Source organism: Lagenorhynchus albirostris, chromosome 9 (genome assembly GCF_949774975.1).
Source record: "Lagenorhynchus albirostris chromosome 9, mLagAlb1.1, whole genome shotgun sequence".
NCBI classification, from domain to species: domain Eukaryota; kingdom Metazoa; phylum Chordata; class Mammalia; order Artiodactyla; family Delphinidae; genus Lagenorhynchus; species Lagenorhynchus albirostris.
Genome location: NC_083103.1, coordinates 13,560,520 through 13,585,553, shown reverse-complemented (window position 1 = coordinate 13,585,553; position 25,034 = coordinate 13,560,520). Strand labels below are relative to the sequence as shown.

General features: G+C 40.2%; 1 protein-coding gene and 1 non-coding gene across 8 annotated transcripts in view; one reads left to right on the top strand and one right to left on the bottom strand.

Annotated features, from left to right (window-relative positions):
• Nucleotides 1–25,034, top strand: part of ATG13 (autophagy related 13) — a 46,382-nt gene that overhangs the window by 583 nt on the left and 20,765 nt on the right. For all 7 annotated transcript variants that reach the window (XM_060159261.1, XM_060159263.1, XM_060159265.1 and 4 more), the window contains exons 2-5: nt 134–246; nt 20,170–20,251; nt 21,219–21,299; nt 21,690–21,809. In XM_060159261.1, coding sequence (XP_060015244.1) covers nt 20,183–20,251; nt 21,219–21,299; nt 21,690–21,809 — 270 coding nt within the window. In that variant the 5' untranslated portion in view covers nt 134–246; nt 20,170–20,182. The remainder of the gene's footprint in view (nt 1–133; nt 247–20,169; nt 20,252–21,218; nt 21,300–21,689; nt 21,810–25,034) is intronic.
• TRNAG-CCC (transfer RNA glycine (anticodon CCC)) lies at nt 22,758–22,830 on the bottom strand. The gene has a single exon. It is a non-coding gene; the product is annotated as a tRNA-Gly (tRNA).

The window sequence follows — 25,034 nt, the reverse complement described above, 5'->3', positions numbered from 1 at the left end:
CAGCTCTTTGGGTTAAAGGCATTTTGGAAGGAATTTGTGGGCCCATAACTCTGTGGTTGGGTACCAGTATGAATGAGATAGGTTTTCATTCAATCAAGATTTGTTGAGTGCCAAATATGTACTCCGCGTGTAGGTGAGGGTGACTGTTGACTAGTGCAAAAAGGGACCCAAGGTTCACGACTCTCTTACTGGCAGTGGAATGACCTGTGGAAACCTGCGATCCATTCTCATTAAGTAAATCTCTGGGTAAGTGGCTAAGCACCTTCTTGGATTCATCACTAACTCATCTCAGTTTTCACTTTCTCACTCAGTTATTTACCAAGTTTTTCTGGTCAATTCAGTGTAGCGTTTCACTTCTAGTATTCCTTCCTCTCTGGCCATCCCACAGCCAGAGAGAGAGGGGTGGAGGGCGGGGGAATGGATGTGAATGAACGAATATTTAAAGAACAAAAGTGCCTATTTTTTCATTACACTTACTTTAAAAGTCATCTCCTAAGGTGGTATAATTTATTGAACACCTTCAATGGGAGATGTGCAATAATAAGAAACAACAGGTCCTTTCTTTACACTAAATTAACTCCAGGTTATTGTGTGTTGTTTTATGTGTTAGTGCTTTCATGTGTGGCTATCATGGCTCCAATTAAATTATATGTTTTTGTTTGTTTCTTTCAACTCCATTTTTCAGCCGAGCAGAAGTCTTGTAAGTGCTTGTGGAAGGGAATCCTGAGTTAATATTTTTCATACCCAGGGGATGATGAATAAGTGATGAAGCAAAGGTCGTATGTATTGACCTGTGTAGTAAAATGCATGTAGTGCATTTTCAAATTGTAACCCTTTGGGTCGGAAGTTAAGACGGCTATGGCAACTTTTGAGATTTATATTTCATAAAAATTGCTATTTCTTTACTTACACCTAACAGTTCTTATTATTTGTATTTTTTTTCCCTCAAGTGGAAACTGCAGATCAAAAACTGCAGATCTTCAGCTACTAAATACTCCAAATTATATTATTTTATTTAAGGACTAAAAATCAGCTGGACACAATTCAGTTCGGCCATATACGCGTACTGGAATTGTACCGTATGGAGGTGGGGGCAAGAAATCCCCTTTTTTCCATTGTCTTTCCTGCTTGCATCCACCCAGCTGCATCAGCTTATGACCTCCATGACTCAGAGCAGGGTGTCCATAGCCTAAATGCAAAAAGAAGCCTAAGACATTAACATTGAGGTTCCAAAGACATGAGTCCTACTACATGAGTGAGTTTTCAAAGATAATTTTGACTAATCAGAAAGTGCAACCACTATAGAACTTATTGCTGTCACTTGATAAGGTTCATTACCAAAGCTCTGCAATTACATTTTGTTCCATTGGGAGTGGAAGTTATTTATTTTGGAATTTTTATCTGGAGGGAACTTATTTAATCTTAGTAATGCTTGGAAATTCCTAAAACTTTTACTTTTTAAACACTTTTTACATTATTATAGAAGAGATGAAAATAACACTGTGGTTGGAGCACTGCATTCCTCACTCTATGACCCTTTATTATTCAAATTAAGTTTTTTGGTTTTTGGTTTTTTTTAATTATTTTTTTGGTACGCGGGCCCCTCACTGTTGTGGCCTCTCCCGTTGCGGAGCACAGGCTCCGGACGCGCAGGCTCAGCAGCCATGGCTCACGAGCCCAGCTGCTCTGCGGCATGTGGGATCTTACTGGACCAGGGCACGAACCCGTGTCCCCTGCATCGGCAGGCGGACTCTCAACCACTGCGCCACCAGGGAAGCCCTGTTGTTATTTATTTAAAAAATATTTATTTATGGAACTTCCCTGGTGACGCAGTGGTTAAGAATTCGCCTGCCAATGCAGGGGACATGGGTTTGATCCCTGGTCCGGGAAGATCCCACATGCCGTGGAGCAACTAAGCCCATGTGTCACAACTAGTGAGCCTGTGCTCTAGAGCCCATGAGCCACAACTACTGAGCCTGCATGCTGCAACTACTGAAGCCCGCGTGCCTAGAGCCCGTACTTCGCAACAAGAGAAGCCACTGCAGTGAGAAGCCCGCGCGCCGCAATGAAGAGTAGCTCCCGCTCACCACAACAATAGATAGACCACGCGCAGCAACAAAGACCCAACACAGCCAAAAATGAATATTAAAAATTTTTAAAAATTGTATTTATTTGGCTGCACTGGGTATTAGCTGCAGCACGCAGGATCTTCATTGCCGCCTGCAGGATCTTTAGTTGCAGCATGCACGATCTAGTTCCCTGACCAGGGATCGAACCCAGGCCCCCTGCATTGGGAGCGAGGAATCTTAACCACTGGACCACCAGGGAAGTCCCTGGTTTTATTTTTTAATGGAAGAAAAGTATAGAAACTCACTGAGTAAGAAATGCAGGCTATTCAGCTAATATTTGAACTACTGTATTGCTTAAGATTTTTTTGGCTTGTATGTTGACTTTAGAGTCTTAAAATATGTATACTTTACTAAAAGTTTATTCTTGGAAAAAGCTTGCCTAAACTTTATATGTGGATAATTTAGAAGTAATTTCCAACTTGGGGTGTTGAGTAAAATAAATTTCCATAGGCCCTCATTTTTTCATGCATGGATTTAATAGAAGAGAGGGTGCACGGGGTTACTGGTCCTTGCCTCCTCTTTGTCAAATTGTGGAGAGCAGTAAAAACTGCAGGTAGGGCTTCCCTGGTGGCGCAGTGGTTGGCAGTCCGCCTGCCGGTGCAGGGGGCGGGGGTTTGTGCCCCAGTCCGGGAGGATCCCACGTGCTGCGGAGCGGCTGGGCCTGTGGGCCGTGGCCGCTGGGCCTGTGCGTCTGGAGCCTGTGCTCCGCAACGGGAGGGGCCGCAGCAGCGAGAGACCCGCGCGTACAGCAAAAAACTGCAGGTAGTCCCTGACAGGATAAAGGCAGTGTATGCAAAGGGAGAATGCAGAGGAGGCTAACTAGACCTCTATGACCAAGGGGAAAAAGAAACTTTTCTTGGGAATTCCTCAAAGTCCAGTGGTTAAGACTCCACGCTTCCACCGCAGAGGGTCACGGGTTTGATCCCTGGTCAGGGAACTATGATCCTGCATGCCAAGTGGTGCACGCCCCCCCCTCACCAAAAAAAAACAAAACAACAACTTGAAGTTTGGGTTTTAAATCTTAAAACGATTTAAAATCCTTAAAGGGATGTAAAATTAGTTTTGAATCTTTAAAAAGATTTTAAATCCCTTAAGAGGATGTAAAATTAATTTTAAATAATTGTTTTTAACTGTAGAGTAAATGTGAGCCAGTTTGTTAGAGAAAGCCTCTAAATACCAGTATAGGTGGCACAAGAAATTTGCTTTTGCCCTGGTGGTGTCCCCCATATGCCCTTGGTTACAAGAGAAGGGAGAAGATTGTGAGTCACCACTACATAGAAAAACAACTCAACATGCACAGTCTGTCAACAGTATCTTAGTAAAAATAAAGGTAAATAAAGAATGTATAGAAGTGATAACCCAGTGTTCTTATTTTGGAAAATACAGTTTTCACTCTTGACTTTTGATTCATACAAATATGAAAGAAATAGAGTTAAAAATCATATTATTCTTTCCAGGCTTTCCAGGGTGGTTTGTCGCCACCCTCACCTTCCTCCTGTATTGCCCAGAGCTATTATGTCATTAGGAGAGATTATGTAGAGAAATACTTGTGGAGGTTTAAATGCCCTGTTTTAAATATAAGCTTAAGGGTGTTTTTATGCTTTAATCTACTTCTGTTGGAATTTTCAAGAAATCGGTATTGGCCTTATGTATTCTTTAGACTGGTTTTTAAATTGTTCCTTAGTTAATCAAACACAGCTTTGGTCTTTTATCTTTATTCCCACTTCCCATTTTCTTTTGATTTACTTTACTTTCTGGTTTCTTAAATTGCATGCTTATTTGAGATTTTTTTTTTAAATTATAAAGACTATAAGTTTTCCTCTGAATTCTTCTTTTGCTGTGTCTCATTTGTTGTCAAATATTCTTCATTTTGTTAATTTCTAGATCGTTTGTAACTGGTTTTTATTTCAATGTTTATTATAAAAAGCTTCCTAGTGTATACACGGTTAACTTTTTATTATGTTTCTAGTTTATTGAATTATGGGCAATAACATCTTGGAAAAAAAGTTTCTTAATGGTCAAGAACATGATCAGTTTGTGGTGTCCCTTGAACCTAAGAGAATAATGTGAAAGGTTAGATTACTAAGAGCTTTATTGAGGATCTCATATGTGGCAAGTACTCTTTACAGGATCTCATATGTGGCAAGTACTCTTTACAGGAACTATCTCATTTAATCCTCACCACAACCCTATGAGAAAGGAATCTGAAGTACAGAAAGATTGAGTGACTCGCACTATATGCCACCATATATATGTATATATATATATATGAATGACTTGTTTTTATTATTCAGATCCTCAAAAATTTTTTATATCTACTTGATATATCAAAGAGGTATGTTGAATCTTCAGGTATAGTTTTGGTTTTATCAAGCTCTCCTAGTATCTCTAGGAATTTTTGCTTTATGTATTTTATTGCTATATTGTTTACATGTAAAGGTTTATGGCTATCATATTTTCAGAGATTATCGTTACTGAATGTCCCTTTTAATCTCATTTCATCACTTCTGGTCTGGAATTGTCATAAATATCGACACTTCTGCTTTCTTTTTCTTTTTTTTAAATGTATTTATTTTATTTTTGGCTGCGTCGGGTCTTCATTGCGCACGGTCTTTCTCTAGTTGCTGCGAGTGGGGGCTACTCTTCGTTGCAGTGAGCGGGCTTCTCATTGTGGTGGCTTCTCTTGTTGCGTAGCACAGGCGCTATGCGTGCAGGCTTCAGCAGTTGTGGCACGTGGGCTTCAGTATTTGTGGCTCGCGGGCTCGAGAGAGCAGGCTCAGAAGTTGTGGTGCATGGGCTTAGCTGCTCCATGGCATGCGGGATCTTCCCAGACCAGGGCTCGACCCTGTGTCCTCTATATTGGCAGGCGGATTCTTAACCACTGCGCCACCAGGGAAGGCCCTGCTTTATTTTTCTTTTCTTTCTTTCTTTCTTTTTTTTTTTTTGGCGGAGCACAGGCTCCGGACGCACAGGCCCAGCCACTCCACGGCATGTGGGATCTTCCCGGACTGGGGCACGAACCCGTGTCCCCTGCATCGGCAGGCAGACTCAACCACTGTGCCACCAGGGAAGCCCTCTTTCTTTTTTCTTCCTCTTTCCCCCCTCCCTCCCAAGTGAGTGTATCTCTGCTTTCTTCTTTATTTTCAGACTTTCTTTGTAACTGTTTTGGTAGAAGACTATTTCAGTTGTTTAAACTTTTCCATTCTGTTTCTCATTTGTCTACAAAGAACTTTCTAAATGGAAAAAAAGATCTTTATGATTTACTAATTCTGATGCCTAGAAAGTGGGGAAATTACAGTTTTGTTCTCTTTACCTTTGAACTTGTACCTAACTGGTTTTTTTGGGGGGGTGGGGTTGTTTTATGGCTGCACCACCCAACTTTCGGGATCTCAGTTCCTGATCAGGGATTGAACCCGTGCCCCCTGCAGTGGAATCGCAGAGTCCTAACCATTGGACCGCTGGGAACTCCCTTAACTGTTTTTTCTTATTAACTGTTCCTGATTTGCCATACTGAGCTTTTAAGCCTGAATCCAGAACATTTAAAAACTGTTAAAAATTGGAAAGCATAATTATTTTTTCAGTAATTGATGTTAATTAACTTTTCCCAGTTTTAGGGGCTGGAGATATTATCTGGGGTCATTTTTGTATAATCTCTTGCCAAATTATTCAGTTGTTTCTTTGAAATTATTTGCTCTTTCCTTCCTTTATTGACTGCCTCACCTTAATCCAGTGCTATCACAAACTCTCATCTGGATTACTGAAAGGGCTTCCTAGCGGGTCTTCCTGCCTCTAATCCCTTTATTTCATCTCCCCCTCTCTATATTCAGATTAATGTCCCTAAATTTTTACCTATAGAAGAATCTGCATTGACTCCCTACTATAATCTACTGTTATTCTCTTTTGCTCACTTTTATATTTCCCTACTAAATCTGGCTGGATCATACTTACCTACTTTTTATACATTTTTGTTCTCTGTCCAAATTCTCAATTTTGTGCTTCATTTAATTGAACATATTAAGCATAGTAATTTTAAGGTCTGTGTCTGATAACTGTTAATGTGTTTCTAATATCTTTTGGATTTTGATCATTTGTGTTTGTCTCCTTGAGTGCCTGGTTTACTTTAACATGTGCCAGAAATTGTATATGAAAAATTATAGAGATAATTTATGGGTTAGGACAACATTATTTTCTTCCAGGGAGAAATTACCTGTGTTTCTGGCAGAGGCTAAGGGCAGACCTTATTCTACACTGTTGAAGCTGAGTGATGTGTAAAATTTTTCATAATAAAAACTTTTTAAAATTAGCTTGAAGTCATACAAATTACAACTACATTTGTCTTCTGAGAGAAGAACTATCCGTTGTTTTTGTAAATTAAAAAAAAACCTTAAAGAATACAGCAATAGCCTATTTATCTGGGTTGTATATTATGGATTAAAAGGGAAAGGAGTAACAAGGAAATACTTGGAGAAAAAAGAAAAAAAAAGACCCATTCATAATGTCTGTCATCTCCATACTCATTATATACCCTAATCTTAAAATTAAGCCATTACCAAATGTAAAATGGCATGGCTGCCTTGGAAAACAGTTTGGCAGTTCCTCAAAAAAATTAAATGTTGAATCACCATATGATCCAGCAATTTCATTTGTAGGTATATACCCAAGAGAATCTTATGTTAACACCAAAACTTACCCATGAGTGTTCTCAGGAATATTATTCACAGTAGCCAAAAAGTGGAGACAACTTAGATGTCCATCACTTGATGAGTCAATTAACAAAATGTAGTCTGCCAATTCAGTGGAATATTATTCAGCCATAAAAAGGAATGAAATACTGACACATGCTAAAATACAGAGTGAACCTTGAAAACATGCTAAGTGAAGGAAGCAAGTCACAAAAAGGTGACATAGGATTTCCTTTATGTGAAACTTCCAGAATAAGCAAGTCCATAGCAATAAAACCTACTAGTAGTTGCCAAGGACAGGGAGAAGGGGAAGGGGAGTGATGGATAACGGATGTGGGATTTCTTTTCAATGTGATAAAAATGTGGTGATGGTTGCACATCCTTGTGAATATACTAAAAAGCACTGAATTGTACACTTTAAAATGGTAAATTCTATGGTATGTGAATTATAACTCTGTTAAGAAAAACTATATAAAGTGATTCTTTAAAAAATTTTAACCTACTGCCTTAACATTCTAAGTCAATGTGTTTAACAAGTTCATAAATAAGGGTATTTCTTCTTAGCTTGCCCAGTCTCCTATCTCAGATGTGTAGTCTCTCACATTGTCTTGTTCTTTTGAGTTCTTGGTGTTTTATTTCCATGTGCAACCTGCAGATTTTTAAATTCTGAGTTCATCTAGCTAAAAGTTGGAAGGAAGGGTTATGAATGGCCTGGCAGTAGGCTGTTGATGATCCAAGTCTGTGAAAGCTTCTCTCCTTCGGGCTTCCTTCTGCCTGTTTCTAGGAGTTTCAGTGGTTTTGGACACGTTTTTAGGTTAATTTCTTGGCTTTTTGTTTCCTTACCATCCATGTAGGTAGTGTAATTTTGGATCTTATATCTGTGTACCTTACTGATGTATTCTTTTGAAGGTTTGAGAGTAACTTCCCCACCTCCCAACCTTGCCATGATAGATGGCAAAGCTCTTCATTGCTTCTCTAGGATTCTTCTGGCCTCTGATCAAGGAGCACTTGGCTCTGGGGTTTTCTGCAGGGGAGGTTTCTACCTGCCCGTAAGCTTGAGGTATGATTCCCTCACACCCCACTCTTGTTCTCATGTGTTCATTATAAGAATCTGACCTTGCTCTCCATAAACCTCAGCTCCCTGGCATCAATTTTCCCTTATATCTATGGCTTTAACTTACCTTTTTTTCTGGAACCTGGGATTTTTCAATCTTTCTGGTTTAGCTGCGTATCAAAACCTTTTTATTGTCTTATCTTATTTGCATTTTTATGTACCTGTAGTGGGCAGGGGTGGGGTGTGACTGATAACATTAGTTTAGTCCACATTGTTGTTGGATGTCCTCCGAGTTTTGAAACTCATATCTGACATGGCGCAGTGCATTGAACTCCTTGTCTCCTTCACTCTCAAGGCAAGGATATCCTGTGATGGGAACTTGGAAGTATAGCTAGAGCAGTCATTCAGATGTTTGAAAAACTGTATTTGAAATAGGTCTACAAGGAGATAGAAAACTTTTATGCTGGGTGAAAGTTAGTTAAGAACTTTACCCTGCTATAGACCATTTGATGAGAATGGATTTTGTTTGTTAGATTTTTTTTGAAAAATGTAAGATATACAGAAAAATTGTAAGAATATTAAAGTGAACTTTCATATACTCCTTTTTTTTTTTTTTTTTTTTTTGCGGTACGCGGACCTCTCACTGTTGTGGCCTCTCCCGTTGCGGAGCACAGGCTCCGGACGCACAGGCTCAACGGCCATGGCTCACAGGCCCAGCTGCTCTGCCGTATGTGGGATCTTCCCGGACCGGGGCACGAACCCGTGTCCCCTGCATCGGCAGGCGGACTCTCAACCACTGCGCCACCAGGGAAGCCCCAACTTTCATATACTCTTCACCTACATTCATACATTGTTCTCTGTTGGCCACATTGCTTTACTTCTTTCTGTATGTATCACATACTGTATAATAGAACAACACAGGATTTCTTACTTTTTTCTTTTCCCCTGGACTCTTGAGAAAAGTTACTTGTATCTCTTAAGACAAGAACATTGAACAGGGGCTTCCCTTGGCACACACACACACACACCCACCATGCTAGTGGTAGAGGGAGGATTCCAAAATGGTGATTGCACCAGTGTCCATGTGGTAGAACAGGCTCCCAAAAATGGCTGCCACAAGTATCTATGTCCCCAGGGTGAACTCCAGTTGCCTTCTGCCTCTCCAGGAGACTCTTCAAGATTAGCAGGTAGTTCTGACCCAGGCTCCTTTGAAATTACTATTTCTGCCTTAAAGGTCCCGGTACATGTGAGAGTTTGTGTGCCCTTTAAGAGATTCCATTCTATTTCCCACAGCCCTCTGGTGCTCCTAGATGTAAGCCCCACAGGCCTTCAAAGCCAAACATTCTGGGGGCTTGTCTTCCTGGCATAGGACCCCCAGGCTGGTTAGTCCAGTGTGGGACTCAGACCCCGTGCTCCTTGGGGAGAATCTCTGCAATGGTAATTATTCTTATGTTTGTGGGTTCCTCAACCGGGGGCATGGGTTGTGACTGTACTGGGACTCCCCACTCTTACCCATCTTGTTGTGGTTCCTTCTTTATATCTTTAGTTGTAGAAGATCTTTTCTGGTAGGTTAGGGTCAGTTAGGGTCAGGGTCTTTTTCCTCAATAGTTGTTCTGTACATAATTGTAAGTTTTGTGAGAGCAGGTGAGATCAGGGTCTTCCTACTCCACCATTTGGGGACCTCCCAATGTGCAGCCTTCTAACGTTAGGAAGGAACGGCAGTTCTGGTCTGAGTGGGGTCATGGAGTGGGTGTAGGGCTTAGAGTGGGGTCTAACTGCTTCTTCCGTGGACTTTCAAATAATCCTCCTGTTTTCAGCCCCATCTGCCACCCTACTTTAGTAGCTACCTGGTGACTAATTCCTTAGACTTTCTTAGGTTCTTTGGTTCAGAAGAGCTTTCTTTGTTTAGGGTTTCTCCCGCTGCTGGCTTGGATATCAGCTGTGCTCTGCTTAGTCAGTTATCTATTCCTTCTACTTTCTACCCTCCCGAACTTTGATGTTGTTATCTCTTGTCTGTGTGTATGCTTTTTAAGTCCTCCACCCTTTTTTTAGGAGTGAGCAGAAATAAACATTGAACCTTTATCCTTTACCAGTCTGTTTACTTTTCCCCCCCAATATTTTGTTGACATCTTTCATTGTTATTTCTTCTTCTGGGTTTATTTATAGCTTTTATATTTCTGTGCTTTTAATTGAGGATTGGGAAAGTAGTTGAGATAAATGGGTTTTGTCTGCCTAAGAAGAACTCGTATTTTTAAAATTTAAAATTAGCATTTCAGTATGAAAGTAAGTAAAAGATCTAAAAAACCTGTCTATCCAGATAACTGTACTTTTCCCTTACCTGATTGTATCATTTGCACTTGAACAGTGTTGTAGAATCTTCTGTCTAGTATTTGGGAGTTGGTGATTATCTACAACCGTTACATAATAATGGGAAACTTTATTTAGTAATGGCATCTTTTTTTCTTTTTCTGTGTGTGTTAAAATACAAGCAACAGAATTTTACCATCTTAACCATTTTTGAGTGTGCAGTTCAGCAGCATTAAATACATTCACATTGCTGTGCAGCCTTCACTATCATCTGTCCCCATAACTTTTCATCTTGTAAAACTGAAACTCTACCTATTAAACAGCAACTCCCCATTCTCTCTTCCTCCCAGCTCCTGGCAAGCACCATTATACTTTCTGTCTCTACGATTTTGACTACTCTAAGTACCTCATATAAGTGGAATCATACAGTATTTGTCTTTTTGTGACTAGTTCTTTTCACTTTAGCATAATGTCCTCAAAGTTCATCCATGTTGTAGCATGTGTCAGAATTTCCTTCCTTTTTAAGGTGGAATAATATTTCATTGCATGTATATACCACATTTTGCTTATCCATTCTATTTTCAGATAATTGTTTAAAAACATTTTAGTTTGGCACAAGTCTGCACATGTTCTAAACACTGTGGGAACCTGACAGAATTATTTGTTGTTATGAACTTCTGTTAATGAAAATGATGTGTAGAGAATGTTGCTAAATTGAAATTGCTAATCAAGGTCCAGTAAATAGTTTTTGTTATTTGTTAAATGTCTTAAGCCTTGAAGAAAGGCCTTAATTAAGTGAGGTATTTCTCAGACAAGAAAAGCTACAAGTGGCAAGTCTGGGGAAATAGATTCTGATGAAACTTGAAGGGACAGCAATATTAGGAGCATTATGATTCATAAATATACTTTTGGCCTAATTAAGCCATTTTAGAGGTGACCTCTGGTAAATTGAATCAAATATATGTGGGTGGGAACCACATAGAACTTTTTGTAAATATCCAAAAATCATACATAGTAATTGGTTTATGTCCCTAAGGCAAAAAACTTTAATAAGGTAATAAGTAGCGCTGATGAGCTTGCTTATTCAACATATTAACAGGAAAGGGACATGAGATTTGAATGCTTGTGAAACCTTGCACCTCAGATTGGCACTTGAACCCATGTGCCGGAACTCGAACCAGACAAAACCCATGGTCTTCCAACTGAGATCACACACATGGTTTCAGGACTTAATGAAGCTCAGGTTCTTGATGTCTCATAGCAGAAAGAATTCAGTGAGAGACAAAGTGATACGTAAGAAGTGGATTTATTTAGAGAGAAACACACTCCACAGACAGAGTGTGGGCCATCTCAGAAGGTGAGAGCGGCCTTGGGGGAAACACTCCACAGACAAAGCGTGTGTCATCTCAGAAGGTGAGAGAGGCACCAGGGTATGGGATTGTCAGTTTTTATAGGAGTGGGTAATTTCATAGGCTAATGAGTGGGAGGAGTATTCCAGCTATTTTAGGAAGGGGTGGGGATTTCCAGGAATTGGGCCACTGCCTACTTTTTGATCCTTATAGTCCGTTTTGAAACTGTCCTGGCGCCTGTGGGTGTGTTATTTAGCTTGCTGATGTGAGCGTGTACTGAGGCTCAAGGTCTAGTGGAAGTCGACTTGTCTGCCATCTTGGACCCATTTGGTTCTAATCAGTTTACGTCATGTCCTCAGGCTATGTCATTCTTTCAAAGGTTGTGCCCTGCCTCCTTCCCTCCTATTTCAGTTGCAGAAGAGTTTGCTTTGTAATTGAGAGACTAGAATGCTGAGAGGTAAAGTGGCCTTGACTTAAATGAAGTGGTAACCTAAAAGCCCTACTTTGGCTTAGTCTTCTAGCAGCTGATACATTTTCTTAAAACCTGTTCCATCAAGGGTCTTTGGCAGTTATAACATGTTGGTGACAATGACTGATATGGGCAGTGGTCTGTAAAGTCTAAAGGAAAGAAAGTCACATACGTTCATTGTCAACTAAGAAGGCCCTCTCTAGACTCTTGGTGGCAGAATTCCAATGTGCTTGTTCCTGAGGTAGAGAAGGATATATGAAGCTAATAGTGGGTTGATATGATTTTATTTTCCCAAAATGGTCTCCTTGTAGGAAAGGCAACATGTTGATCACTTGATGCTTCTTTTATCGACTTGGCAGTTTTATTTCTCAATTAATAAATGGGATTTATGGTATGTAAACTGTCTCTTGTAAGTGAAGTCCCCCAAACCTTGACTGAACTAATAAAATTAGTTTCCTGAGCATGTACATCCAAGGACTAGATCCTTGTCCAGGATCACCATTTATTTGCTAGTTTCAGTGACCAAGATCTTTCCTGAAAGTACCAGCAAGCCTCTGATCACCTTTGCAAAATCATTTTACCTATTTTCCCCGCTGACTTTGTATGTGGACTCTTGAAGGTCAGACTGAGGAGTCTGCCCGAAGTTCTGGCACGTAGGAGCAATATGATGACGTAATGCTTTATTAGACTAGCCTTTCAGTGGTTTACCTGAGGTTTACAGTATAATCTAGAAGGAGATGTTGGGGAAGAAACTTTTCCTATAACCTCTTGGATTCAGCAGATGGGGGCGTGCAAATTAAACCAACGAAAGATAGATTAGCAAGAGAAAAGACAGAGTTTATTAATGCCTGCAAAGTGTATACCACAGGAGTGCTCAGTGATGAATAGCTCAAGGAGGTGGTAAAAATTTGGGACTTAAATGTCTAACTCAGTAGGAGAAAGAGAGGGGAGAAAGGTTTTATAGGAAGAAAAATTAGTTTCTTTAGGAAAGAAGAATGGGTGTTTAGGAGAACAAATGGGAAATAAGAAAGTTTGTCATAACAGACTTTATCTTGTGTGGGTGCAAATGGTCTTTCCATCTTCTTCATGACTATGAAACTCCCCCAGATAGGGGATTTATATTAGGTTTATGTTAGGTCTCTCTCCTGGGGTAGAAGCCAACCTGAAATGGGAATTTATGGCAGTCCTCATTTCTTAGAAGTTTCCGCTTTTAGTCAGATAAGGGAAGCTCTGAGAAGATTTCTTTTCTACATCTGTTGAATCTCAAATGTCTTCAGCTAAAAATAATCTTTATGCCAAAGTGGCATATTTTAGGATGGCATAGCCTATCCTCTTCAAAGGTAAAGTAACTAACCAAGAGAGTCTCTTCCAGATAAGGAATGAGACTTGGATTAAGGTGGTTATCTATGGAAATGAAAATGCTGCTAATATAAAGGATTTTGTATCAGCGTAAGTTTGAAGGATTCAGTAATTGGCTAGCGTAGTAAAGGGCAGAAAAAAAGAAAAAATTCAGTGTTTTTAATGTTTGTACCAAATTTCCATTTATATTCCTTGGAGCACTCAAAGAAGGAATTTTGCAAAGTGCAAAGCAAAAGTAAACTTTCTATTACATTTCTATTGTAAAGGATGAACTAATATCCTTGATAGATAGCCTAGGCCTAAGAGGACAATAAGCTCTGATACCTTTGAGAGAACTTTTTCTCTGTGGAGACCACCCTTTTGGCTCAATAACTAACTCTAGTTACATAATCCTTTGAGTGCTTCCAGTGGTACAAAAAGTCACAAGAGTCATTGTGTCTTTATAATGTTTGTGCTTTGGTAGATGCTCTGGTAGTGGGAGCACTTCCCCACTTCAGTGTAAGATAGGGGCAGCCCAATCCTCCAGCACTGTGCTTATCTCAGATCTGTTGCTCTGTTGCTTCAGGGCCTTGAGCTGTTTAACCCTTTAAAAGGTCTTTTTATTTTTACTTTAATATTTGTTAGTGTTCTTTTCAACCAAAATTAGGAAGGCGTGAAGGTGGGTGTACATGTCAAGCATATTATTTGATAGGCCCCCAAAGATGAGTCCTTTGTAATTTGATCAGTAGATTCTCCTGTGGATCTCATCAGTTATTTCTTCTCAAAGGTTTTATTTCTCCTTCATTGGTTTCTTCCCACCCCCACCTATAAATTTGCTCAGGTATTCCTATCCTACAGGGATAGGAATTTTCCCCTACAGGGAAAATCCTTTTAACAGAAAAGCTTGAGCTCTTTTCCTGTCTAACATCTCAGAAGTAGCTGAATCCATTCCTCACTACCACCCTAAGAAACTCTCCTCTCAAAGGTCATTAACAACGTAATGCCAAGTCCAGTGGCCTTTTCCTCTTGAGAATGAAGGAATCCAGAATATGTCATCCCAAAATATGCCTCTTTGACATAATTATTTTGAGCTGAAGGCAGTTAAGAAGCAGCAAATGCAGGAGAACCTTTCACTGCCCTCCCGTTTTCTGCCTAAAGGCAGGATATAAATTCCCCTTTTTTACTGGAGACAGATTCTTATCAGACCTGAGAAGACACCAGAGAAATCTGCAAACAAACCTTGCTCCCTTAGTTTCCTCCCGCAGCCTGCACCCTTGAATGCCTAAAACTGCTTTCCTTTGTCCTGTCATTTCTCTATGAAGTTATTATTCTTTGTTGAAGACCCCATATGAGCCATAGTTCTAAGCCACTGCTTTGAGTTATTTTTTGTTGGGGTTTCTCCTCTGTGGTAGGTGCTGCATTAGTCAGTAAACTGTTTTGCTCTTGTTAATCTGTCTTTTTGTTGAAGGAGTCCCAGCTCAAAGTTTAATATGCGTAGAGGTAAAGTTTTGCCTCCTCCACAAGAACTTACACTGTTTGACCATCCCTTCAATCTTGAAACTTTAATTTCCCCTCAGTTTCAATGAAAACTTCTCAGAAATCATTTTATCTCCTATTTCTCTGATTAGTTCTTGCATTTCTTTTTGTGGTTCTTTTATGCAAATGCTTTCCAAGGTCGTTGTTTTTTTTTTTTCTGTTATCTCCCTTGGTGATTTCATCTGTTGCTATAGTTTTAATAATTCCTTCTTTTTTGAGATTTATCTCCAACTTTAATCTCAGTCTTAACCTTTTCCATTAGCTTCAGATTTAGCATTTTCAGACAGATCTTCAGGTGTTTCTAACTCAACCTATTAAATAAACTGAACTGATAGGCAAAAAATAGTGAACCTTGATCCCTAACGTACACCACATATACAAATTAATTTTCGATGGATCACGAATCTAACTGTGAAAGGTAAAGAGTAATGTTTCTAGAAGAAAATGTAGGAGAATATTTTCATGACTTTGAGATCAGCAAAAAAATTTTTAACAGGACACAGAAAAGTGCTAACCATCAAAGAAAATGTTAATAAATTGGACTTACTAAAATAAAGAACCTCTGATCATCAGGAAGCTCCATAAGAGGATGATGCTCAGCAATAAAAAGGAATGAACCATCGGGACTTCCCTGGCAGTCCAGTGGTTGAGACTTCACCTTCCAATGCAGGGGATGCAGGTTCGATCCCTGTGGGGAGCTAGAATCCCACATGGCCTTGTGACCAAAACATGGAACAGAAGCAATATTGTAACAAATTCAATAAAGACTTTAAAAAATAGTCCACATCAAAAAAAAAATTAAAGAAAAAAGAAATGAACTATTGACATAGAATATAACGTGGGTGAAAAAATATATAACATGGGTGAATCTCAAAATGATTGTGTTTAGTGAAAGAAGCCAAAGAGTACATACTGTATGATTTAATTTATATAAAACTCTGGAAAATGCAGGTAGGGATCTTTAGTGATAGAAAGCATATCAGAGGTTGTTTAGGTATGGGGGATTATGGGGGCGCGGCTGGAGGGAGGGAGTATGAAGGAACATGAGGAAACTTTGGGGGAGTAATTGTTATGTTCACTATTTTGTGGTGATGATTTTACAGTTATAAACCTGTCAAAACTTATCTTATACTTCTGATATTGTCAATTATACCTCAATAAATCTGTATTTAATGTGGACATAAAAACCACCCAGATGAGAGAACAGGTGAAGGCCATTTATTCAGAGCTTTCAGGTAGCAGAGGAGTCAGTTCCAGCGCTTGCCTTTGGCAGAGATGCAAAGGTAGGTAGACCACTGGGGAAGCTTTATAATGGAAAAAAGGCAGGGAAGCCTTCAGGAATGTCCTGATTTGGGGCTGTTGGCACAAGGAAGCTGTAGGCAGCCTGACTACAAGTGGGGGTACTCTATATGATTGGTTGGGGTACATATTTGGCTTTCTCTGGTTGGTCCTAAGTTGGAAGCAGGGATAAAAATTAGGGAAGCTGTCAGTTAATCAAGTCCTGGCTGTTTGGGGCCAGTTTTTACAGGGGTTATCATTTGACTTCCTGGACTGGTTGCTAGAGATAGTCTGACTTCCTTGACTGGTAAGTGTAGATAGTAGGTTGGCTTTCTGGGCTGGATTTTTGCAGATTGTGGGTCAGAGCTCTATCTTTATATATATAGTCTGGCCATTGTCCGTTAGTATGTCGTGACTCTCACGATAAGAAACAAATTCCACAAGAAAGGCAAGCCACGAACTGGGAGAAGGTATTTGCAGTACATATCCAACAATGTACTGAATCCACTATATATTTTTTAAAACTCCCACAATTCAGTAAGAAAAAGACAACCTAATTTTTTAAGTGGGCAAAAGGCTTGAACTAGCACTTTATGAAAGAGGATATCCAAATGTGTAATAAACATATGAAAAGGTATCATTGGAGGAAAGGCAGTCATCATTTCATCTCTAATTTAATCATCAGTCATTCAATGCAGATTAAATGAAATACCACCACACTCCTACCAAGATGGCTAAGGAATCAGCAATGCGAAGTGGTAGTATAGATGTGGAACACTGGGAGCTCTAAGGTACTGTTGGTGGTGATGTAAATTGGTACAGATCCTAGAAAACTGTTTGGCAGTATCTATCAAAGCTAAACACAGGCATACCTTGGATATATTGTGGGTTGGTTCCAGATCACTGTGATAAAGTGAATCACATGAATTTTTTTGTTTCCCTGTGCATATAGAAGTGTGTTTAAACTAAACTATAGACTATTAAGAGTGCAATAGCATTATGTCTTAAAAAAAACAATGTACATACCTTAATTTAAAAATACTTTATTACTAAAAAATGCTAGCCATCATCTGAGCCTTCAGTGAGTTGTAATCTTTTTGCTGGTGGAGGGTTTGAAATATTTTGAGAATTACCAAAATATGACACTGTGACACGAAGTGAGCAAATGCCATGGGAAAAATGTTGCTGATAGACTTGCTCAACACAGGGTTGACCCAAACCTTCAATTTTTTTATTTAATAAATTTATTTATTTTATTTATTTATTTTTGGCTGCATTGGGTCTTGTTGCTGTGCGCGGGCTTTCTCTAGTTGCGGCGAGCGGGGGTTATTCTCTTCTTTGCAGTGCGTGGGCTTCTCATTGCGGTGGCTTCTCTTGTTGCGGAGCATGGGCTCTAGGTGCATGGACTTCAGTAGTTGTAGCACGTGGGCTCAGTAGTTACGGCTCGCAGGCTCTAGAGGGTAGGCTCAGTAGTTGTGGCGCATGGGCTTAGTTGCTCCACAGCACGTGGGATCATCCTGGACCAGGGCTGGAATCCGTGTCCCCTGCATTGGCAGGCGGATTCTTAACCACTGCGCCACCAGGGAAGCCCCTTCAATTTGTTTTTTAAGAAGAGGAGGTGGCAATATCTGTGAAGCAAGGTGCAATAAAACAAGGTATGCCTGCATATGCATACTCTGTGACCCAACAACAACACTCCTGGCTCTACATCTGATAGCAGTGAGTATTTATATTCACGAAAACTCTCATGTAAGAATATAATAACCGACTTCCCTGGTGGCACAGTGGTTAAGAATCCACTTGCCAATGCAGGGGACACGGGTTTGAGCCCTGGTCCGGGAAGATCCCACACGCCGTTGGGCAACTAAGCCCGTGCACAGCAACTACTGAGCCTGCGCTTTATAGCCCATGAGCCACAACTACTGAAGCCTGCATGCCCTAGAGCCCGTACTCCGCAACGAGAAGCCAATGCAATGAGAAGCACACGCACCACAAGGAAGAGTAGCCCCCACTCGCCGCAACTAGAGAAAGCCCGTGCGCAGCATCGTAGACCCAATGCAGCCAAAAAAAAAAAAAAAAGAATATAACAGCTAAAAGCAGGAAACAACCCAAATATTTATCAACAGTTTAATTTATAAATTGTGGCATATTCATAAAATGGAGTGCTACATAACAATGAAAAAGAATAAACTGCTACATGCAGCATTATAAATGAATCTTACAGACATAATGTTGAATAAAGGAAGGTACACAACAGAAGAGTTAATACTATTTGATTCCATTTATAAGAAATTCAAAACAAACAAAACTAGGGGCTTCCCTGGTGGTGCAGTGGTTGAGAATCTGTCTGCTAATGCAGGAGACATGGGTTCGAGCCCTGGTCTGGGAGGATCCCACCTGCCGTGGAGCGTCTAGGCCCGTGAGCCACAAGTACTGAGCCTGCGCGTCTGGAGCCTGTGCTCCGCAAAGAGAGAGGCCGCCACAGTGAGAGGCCCGTGCACCACAATGAAGAGTGGCCCCCGCTTGCCACAACTAGAGAAAGCCCTGGCACAGAAACGAAGACCCAACACAGCAAAAATAAATAAATTAATTAATAAACTCCTACCCCCCAACATTTTCTTAAAAAAGCAAATAAACAAACAAACAAACAAAACTAATCTATGGTGATAGAGGTCAGAATCATGGTTGCTTTTTGGTGGTTTTATTGACCAAGGGAACACAAAGGCACCTTCTGGATTATTGGAAATGTACTATAACTTGATCTGGGTTGTCATTATATGAGTGTTTACATACAAAATGTTTATTGAAATGCACCTAAGATTCGTGCATTTCACTACATGTAAGTTATACCTCAATAGAGAACAATGTTTTTTTTTAACTTGTATTATTTCCTGTTTCAACTCTATCCTTTTGTTTATACCTTTCCTTAAAACTAGCTGTCCCTCTGGCTTTCTTGTTTTTCTGAAAGCCCATTAAACTTTTTGTACTCAGTCCTTAAATCCTTCCTTTAAAATACTTCCCATCCATACTATTTCCAAATCATGTCTGTATCTGTATTAGAGTTTTAGCCTTGACCACAAGCCTGAATTATTGCCAAGGACCTAATTGGTTTCCCTGCTTTCCATACTCAAAACTATTCTACAATATGCCAGCAAAGCTATCATCTAAAGCACCATTTGGATTGTGTTGCTTCCTCTCCTCAAAAGCCTTGAGGGTGCTCCCATTTCTGGCATATTAGATGCAGGTCAGTCTCTAGCACTGTATTTAAGTCTCTCATGATCTGGCCCCAGCCAGCCATACACAACCGCTGGAAAATTGGCATACTTAATAGTTGCAAACCCAGTTTGCTCTCTGTGGCTTATACGCCTTTGTTCATGCTCTTCTCTCTGTAAATGCTTTCTTCCTCATACCAGCCCCTTCTCAAAACATTTTAACCTGGGGGTTTATGATGTACTTCGTGAAACTCATGAACTCCCTGAATATACCCAAAGTTTCTATATTTGTGCATTTTTTTGGAGAAAGGGCTTGTCATGTCATTGGATTCTCAGAAGGGGTCCAAAACCCACCCCCACCCCTACCCCACTCCCGCCCAAAGTTAAATTGATTTACTGGCCCTTTGAAGGAATGTTAACTCACTTTATGTTTTAATAAACTTTTTGTCTCATTAGCACTTAGTCTTCAATATGCTGGGTAATAAAACTTTTTTAATAGGTAAGTAATATAACTTTTTTAATATATAAGTTATATTTAAAAGCTCAAAGTTTCAGATTCAGGTAAAATGGCTTGTCTCATCTATTTTTAAGGTCTATAGATTTAGCTCTTTGTGTGGAATTTATTTTGCTCAAAAGATAGTATGTATTTTTCACTTTGGTGTCTTTTAGTCAGGGGGGAAATTTTTTTTTACCTCCTACGTGACTATTCATACAGCTAGTAGACAATACCATCTCTGTATGCTTTGTTGTAGCAATCCCTTTTAAAAGATATTAGTCACATTTTTCAACACTTTTTTTTTTCCTTCCTGTTTTAGATTCCTATAGGCAATGGAAACTGATCTCAATTCCCAGGACAGAAAGGACCTGGACAAGTTCATTAAGTTTTTTGCCCTCAAGGTACTATATCCATTCTCTTGAGCCTAGAACTGTTAGAAATAACTTCCGTGCTTCTCCCTTTTTGGAAATATAGCATAACAGCTTGCAGCTTGCCCATTTTAAGGGATACTTCTGTCTGTTGTAAACCAAACTGTGAAATTTGGGGGCGGTACTGGGGGTGTAACTAAAAAGTAGCTTCCAATTTTCCTCAGCTACTTGTTCAAAAAAAATTTTTTTTTGCAAGCCTGTTTGCAGAAATGTCAAACTTATTATGCCAGGTTATTGGCACAGTATGTTCCCTTGGGGTGGGAACAAAGACTGCGGACTGGAATGGACAGCAGTTTGCGCATCTTTCCGTAAGCATCAACTACCTCTGAAATGTCTCACTTTCACTTATTGTTCCCTTCTGGGTAAATGAAGAATTAAAACTGAATTTTGAATGCTTTAGAAGGCATATTTTCCTAAATCTAAAAATCATTTCCACCACTCTCACTCCTTCCTCTCAACCATTGCTATGTAAGAATAATCCATGCAGTAGATTCTGGTTGTAAAATTAGTTGGAAGACTTTTGCCATATGGGCCAAGTCATATGAATAATTGTGGAATCCTTGGTTTAAATCAACTATGATTACATAAGTGTATGGCAGTGAATATTTAAACCTATGGTTGGACTTGTTTTTCTATGAAAGTCAGAGCCATCATGTGCAACTTTCTTTCTGCCATGTGAGAATATTATAGATTACAAGCCTCAAATTGTAATTTCTCTAATTGGTTGACACTGTGCCCTCAGGAATATTTACAGTGTTATTTTTGTGCCGTGTTTTTTTCCTACGTGTTCTTGAAGGTTTTAAATCCTACCCTTTCCTGAAGTATAGTTATGATCATTGGCATCTTTTAAATCCTGCATTGGGAGGGTTTTAACCCTGATTAGGAGCCAGATCAATTTGTTTTAACTTTTCATCTTTGATTTTTTGTTTGCTTTTTTTAGACTGTCCAAGTGATTGTCCAGGCTCGACTGGGCGAGAAGATTTGTACTCGTTCATCTTCTTCCCCAACGGGTTCAGACTGGGTAAAATTCCAATTGTTTGTTAAGGGATATACTATGGTGTTTGTCACAAGGAATCACAGTGTAGTAATAAATAATTCTATTTCTAGTATTACTAAATCATAACATTAAAATACCTAATTCCATTTGATCCATTCACTTGGAAAGTATGTTCTTCATCAGTGTTAGTCTGATGTATTTGTTTTTTGGCTTTCTGCTGTGATAGGTGAAAAGCTTTTTCAACCTGAGTTTTGGGGCTTTGATGCAAGATATCTTATGGGGAAGGGAGAAGTAAATGAATGTCCTTAATCAGTCAAGAGCAATGCCTGCTTTACTCAGCATCCAATCTTACTACTTTATGTTTCCATAATGTTCCTTGTGAGTGTTTAACACAAAGTTCCTTTTGTTTTCTAGTTCAATTTAGCAATCAAAGACATCCCAGAGGTTACGCATGAAGCAAAGAAGGCGCTGGCAGGGCAGCTGCCTGCCGTCGGGAGGTCTATGTGTGTGGAGATCTCACTCAAGACTTCTGAGGTAAGGTTATGGCCAGAAGGATGTCTTTTTTTTTTTTTTAACTTTTTATTTTATATTGGAGTATAGCTGATTAACAGTGTTGTGATAGTTTCAGGTGCACAGCAAAGGGACTCAGCCATACATATACATGTATCCATTCTCCCACAGACTCCCCTCCTATCCAGGCTGCCACATAACATTGAGCAGAGTTCCCTGTGCTATACAGTAGGTCCTTGTTGGTTGTCCATTTTAAATATAGCAGTGTGTACATGTCGATCCCAAACTCCCTAACTATCCCTTCCCCCCATCCTTCCACCCCCGGTAACCATAAGTTCATTCTCTAAGTCTGTGAGTCTGTTTCTGTTTTGTAAATAAATTCATTTGTATATTTCTTTTTAGATTCTGCATATAAGGGATATCACAGGATATTTCTCTTTCTCTTTCTGACTTACTTCACTCAGTATGACAGTCTCTAGGTCCATCCATGTTGCTGCAAATGGCATTATTTCATTCTTTTTAATCGCTGGGTAATATTCCATTGTATATATGTACCACATCTTCTTTATCCACTCCTCTGTCATTGGACATTTAGGTTGCTTCCATGTCTTGGCTACTGTAAACAGTGCTGCAAAGAACATTCGGGTGCATGTATCCTTTCGGACCATGTTTTTCTCTGGATATATGCCCAGGAGTGGGATTGCAGGGTCATATGGTAGCTCTATTTTTAGTTTTTTAAGGAAAATCCATACTGTTCTCCATAGTGGCTGTACCAATTTACATTCCCACCAACAGTGTAGGAGGGTTCCCTTCCCTCCACCAGGACAGTGTCTTAACTAGGCACTCAAAGCTCTTCACACTCTGGTTCCAACTCAGCCTTTTTTTTAAAAAAAAAAACTTATTTATTTGGTTGTGTTGGGTCTTAGTTGTGGCATGCGGGATCATTTTTTAGTCGTGGCATGTGGGATCTAGTTCCCTGACCAGGGATCGAACCTGGGCCCACTGCATTGGGAGTGCAGAGTCTTAGCCACTGGACCATCAGGAAAGTCCCCCAACTCAGCCTTATTCCTGCTCCTTCCCTCTCTGATCACCTCATTATTCTCTGAGGAGGTTGTGGTTTTTGTACTTATTTTTCCAACAACTTGGAATAGACTCTTCACCCTCATCTTCATATATATCATCTATATGTGATATGTTTCTACTTATCCTTCAAGACTTATATGCCCTAGAGCAGGGGTCCCCAGCCCCTGGGCCGCACAGCAGGAGGTGAGCAGTGGGCGAGCAAGTGAAGCTTCATCTGCCGCTCCCCATCGCTGTCATTAATGTGTGAACCATTGCTCGTATACACTGCCTTGAACTGTCCCCCCCATCACGCGCATTACCTCCTGAACCATCATCATCCACACCACCCTCCCCCCATGGAAAAATTGTCTTCCATGAAACCGGTCCCTGGTGTCAAAAAGGTTGGGGACCGCTGCTCTAGAGGATCTCCCTTTCTAAACCCTCTTTAGATTTCCTGTGTGTTTTCTTTACATTTGTTTCCAGAGTATAAATTGCTGTATTGTGGGGTTTTTTTAATGTGTTTTGGTTCACCTTATTCCATGCTAGGACTGAGGCAAATATTCTTGCTTTCATGTTTATTAATTGATATCCACTACAGGATTGTGAGGGTGCATGGTATAATAAAAGGCAAATGAGTTTGGAGCTATACAGACCCAAATTGAGATCCTAGCTGAGCAACTTTGGCCAAATTACTTAACCCCACCTCCCCTAACACCACCAAAGTAACACGACCCTTCACAGTCTTGCAGAGCTATAATATTTCCTCATTTCATTCTTACTTGTAAATTACCTAACATAACATATGGTGGGTGATCATTACATGTTCCTGTTCATACTATCCTTTTTTTTTTTTTTTTTTTGGCTGTGTCGGGTCTTAGTTGCAGCACTTGGGATCTTCGTCGTGGCATGTGGGATCTTTTGTTGCAATGCGCAGGCTTCTTTCTAGTTGAGGGACATGGGCCTAGTTATTCTGCGGCTTGTGGGATCTTACTTCCCTAACCAGAGATCGAACCCGCGTCCGCTGCATTAGAAGGCAGATTCTTAACCAAAAGTCCCTGCACTTTTATTCTTGAGGTCAGCAGCTTTGCCACATCTTATTTATCTGTGTAGTTCTTCAGTTCTTTTTGAGGGACTTCCCTGGTGGCGCAGCGGTTAAGAATCCACCTGCCAATGCAGGGGACATGGGTTCGAGCCCTGGTCCAGGAAGATCCCACATGCCACGGAGCAACTAAGCCTGTGCACCACAACTACTGAGCCTGCACTCTAGAGCCCGTGAGCCACAACTACTGAAGCCCGTGCACCCTAGAGCCCGTGTGCTGCAACCACTGAGCCCACACGCTGCAACTACCAGGCCCGCATGCTGCAACTACTGAAGCCTGTGTGACTAGAGCCTGTGCTCTGCAACAGGAGAAGCCACCGCAATGAGAAGCCTGCGCGCTGCAACGAAGGGTAGTCCCTGCCCGCCACAACTCGAGAAAGTCCGCGCACAGCAACGAAGACCCAATGCAGCCAAAAATAAATAAATTAAAAAAAAATTCTTTTTGAAATGAGGCAGGATATAAATAAATAATCATCTCTCTGCGTGGCACAGTGCCTGGGATGGCACACAGTAGGCTCTCAATTTTGTTGAACGAATGATGTCAGTACTTGTTCCATGGCAACCTTAAGCACCAAATAAAACAAAACTTCGTATTTTTCTTTATTGAATTACCAATTTATACTGTGGATTATTTTTCTTAGCGATCCATAGGGAGTCCAAAAGGAATCCCTGGAAGAACTCTTTCCTCTCTCAGGCATCTATGTAATCCTATTCTAAACTTTTGTGATTATCCTAGAGAAACCACACCAATTTATCTTGGATACTTCCTACTGTCCAGTCATCCCTTGATTTTTTTGGGGGGGGGGGCGTGGATTCAAAATTCATCATGTCATTTAGAGATGACACTGTGATGAAAAGGATATATATTAAGAATACATATTTAAATTTGATCTAGAACAAGTAAAAAATCTCTACTCCGCAAACTAACCCGAGTTTATTCCCAAACCTAAAAGAATGGCCCTCTTACAGCTGATTCGTAAAAAGATTACTTGTGTTCAAAAGTATGTGACTATCCATCTCACTAAATGACACACAGGAGTGTTACAGGGTTAAGGGATTCTGGCTTTGGTCTTTTCTTTTTCTTTCCC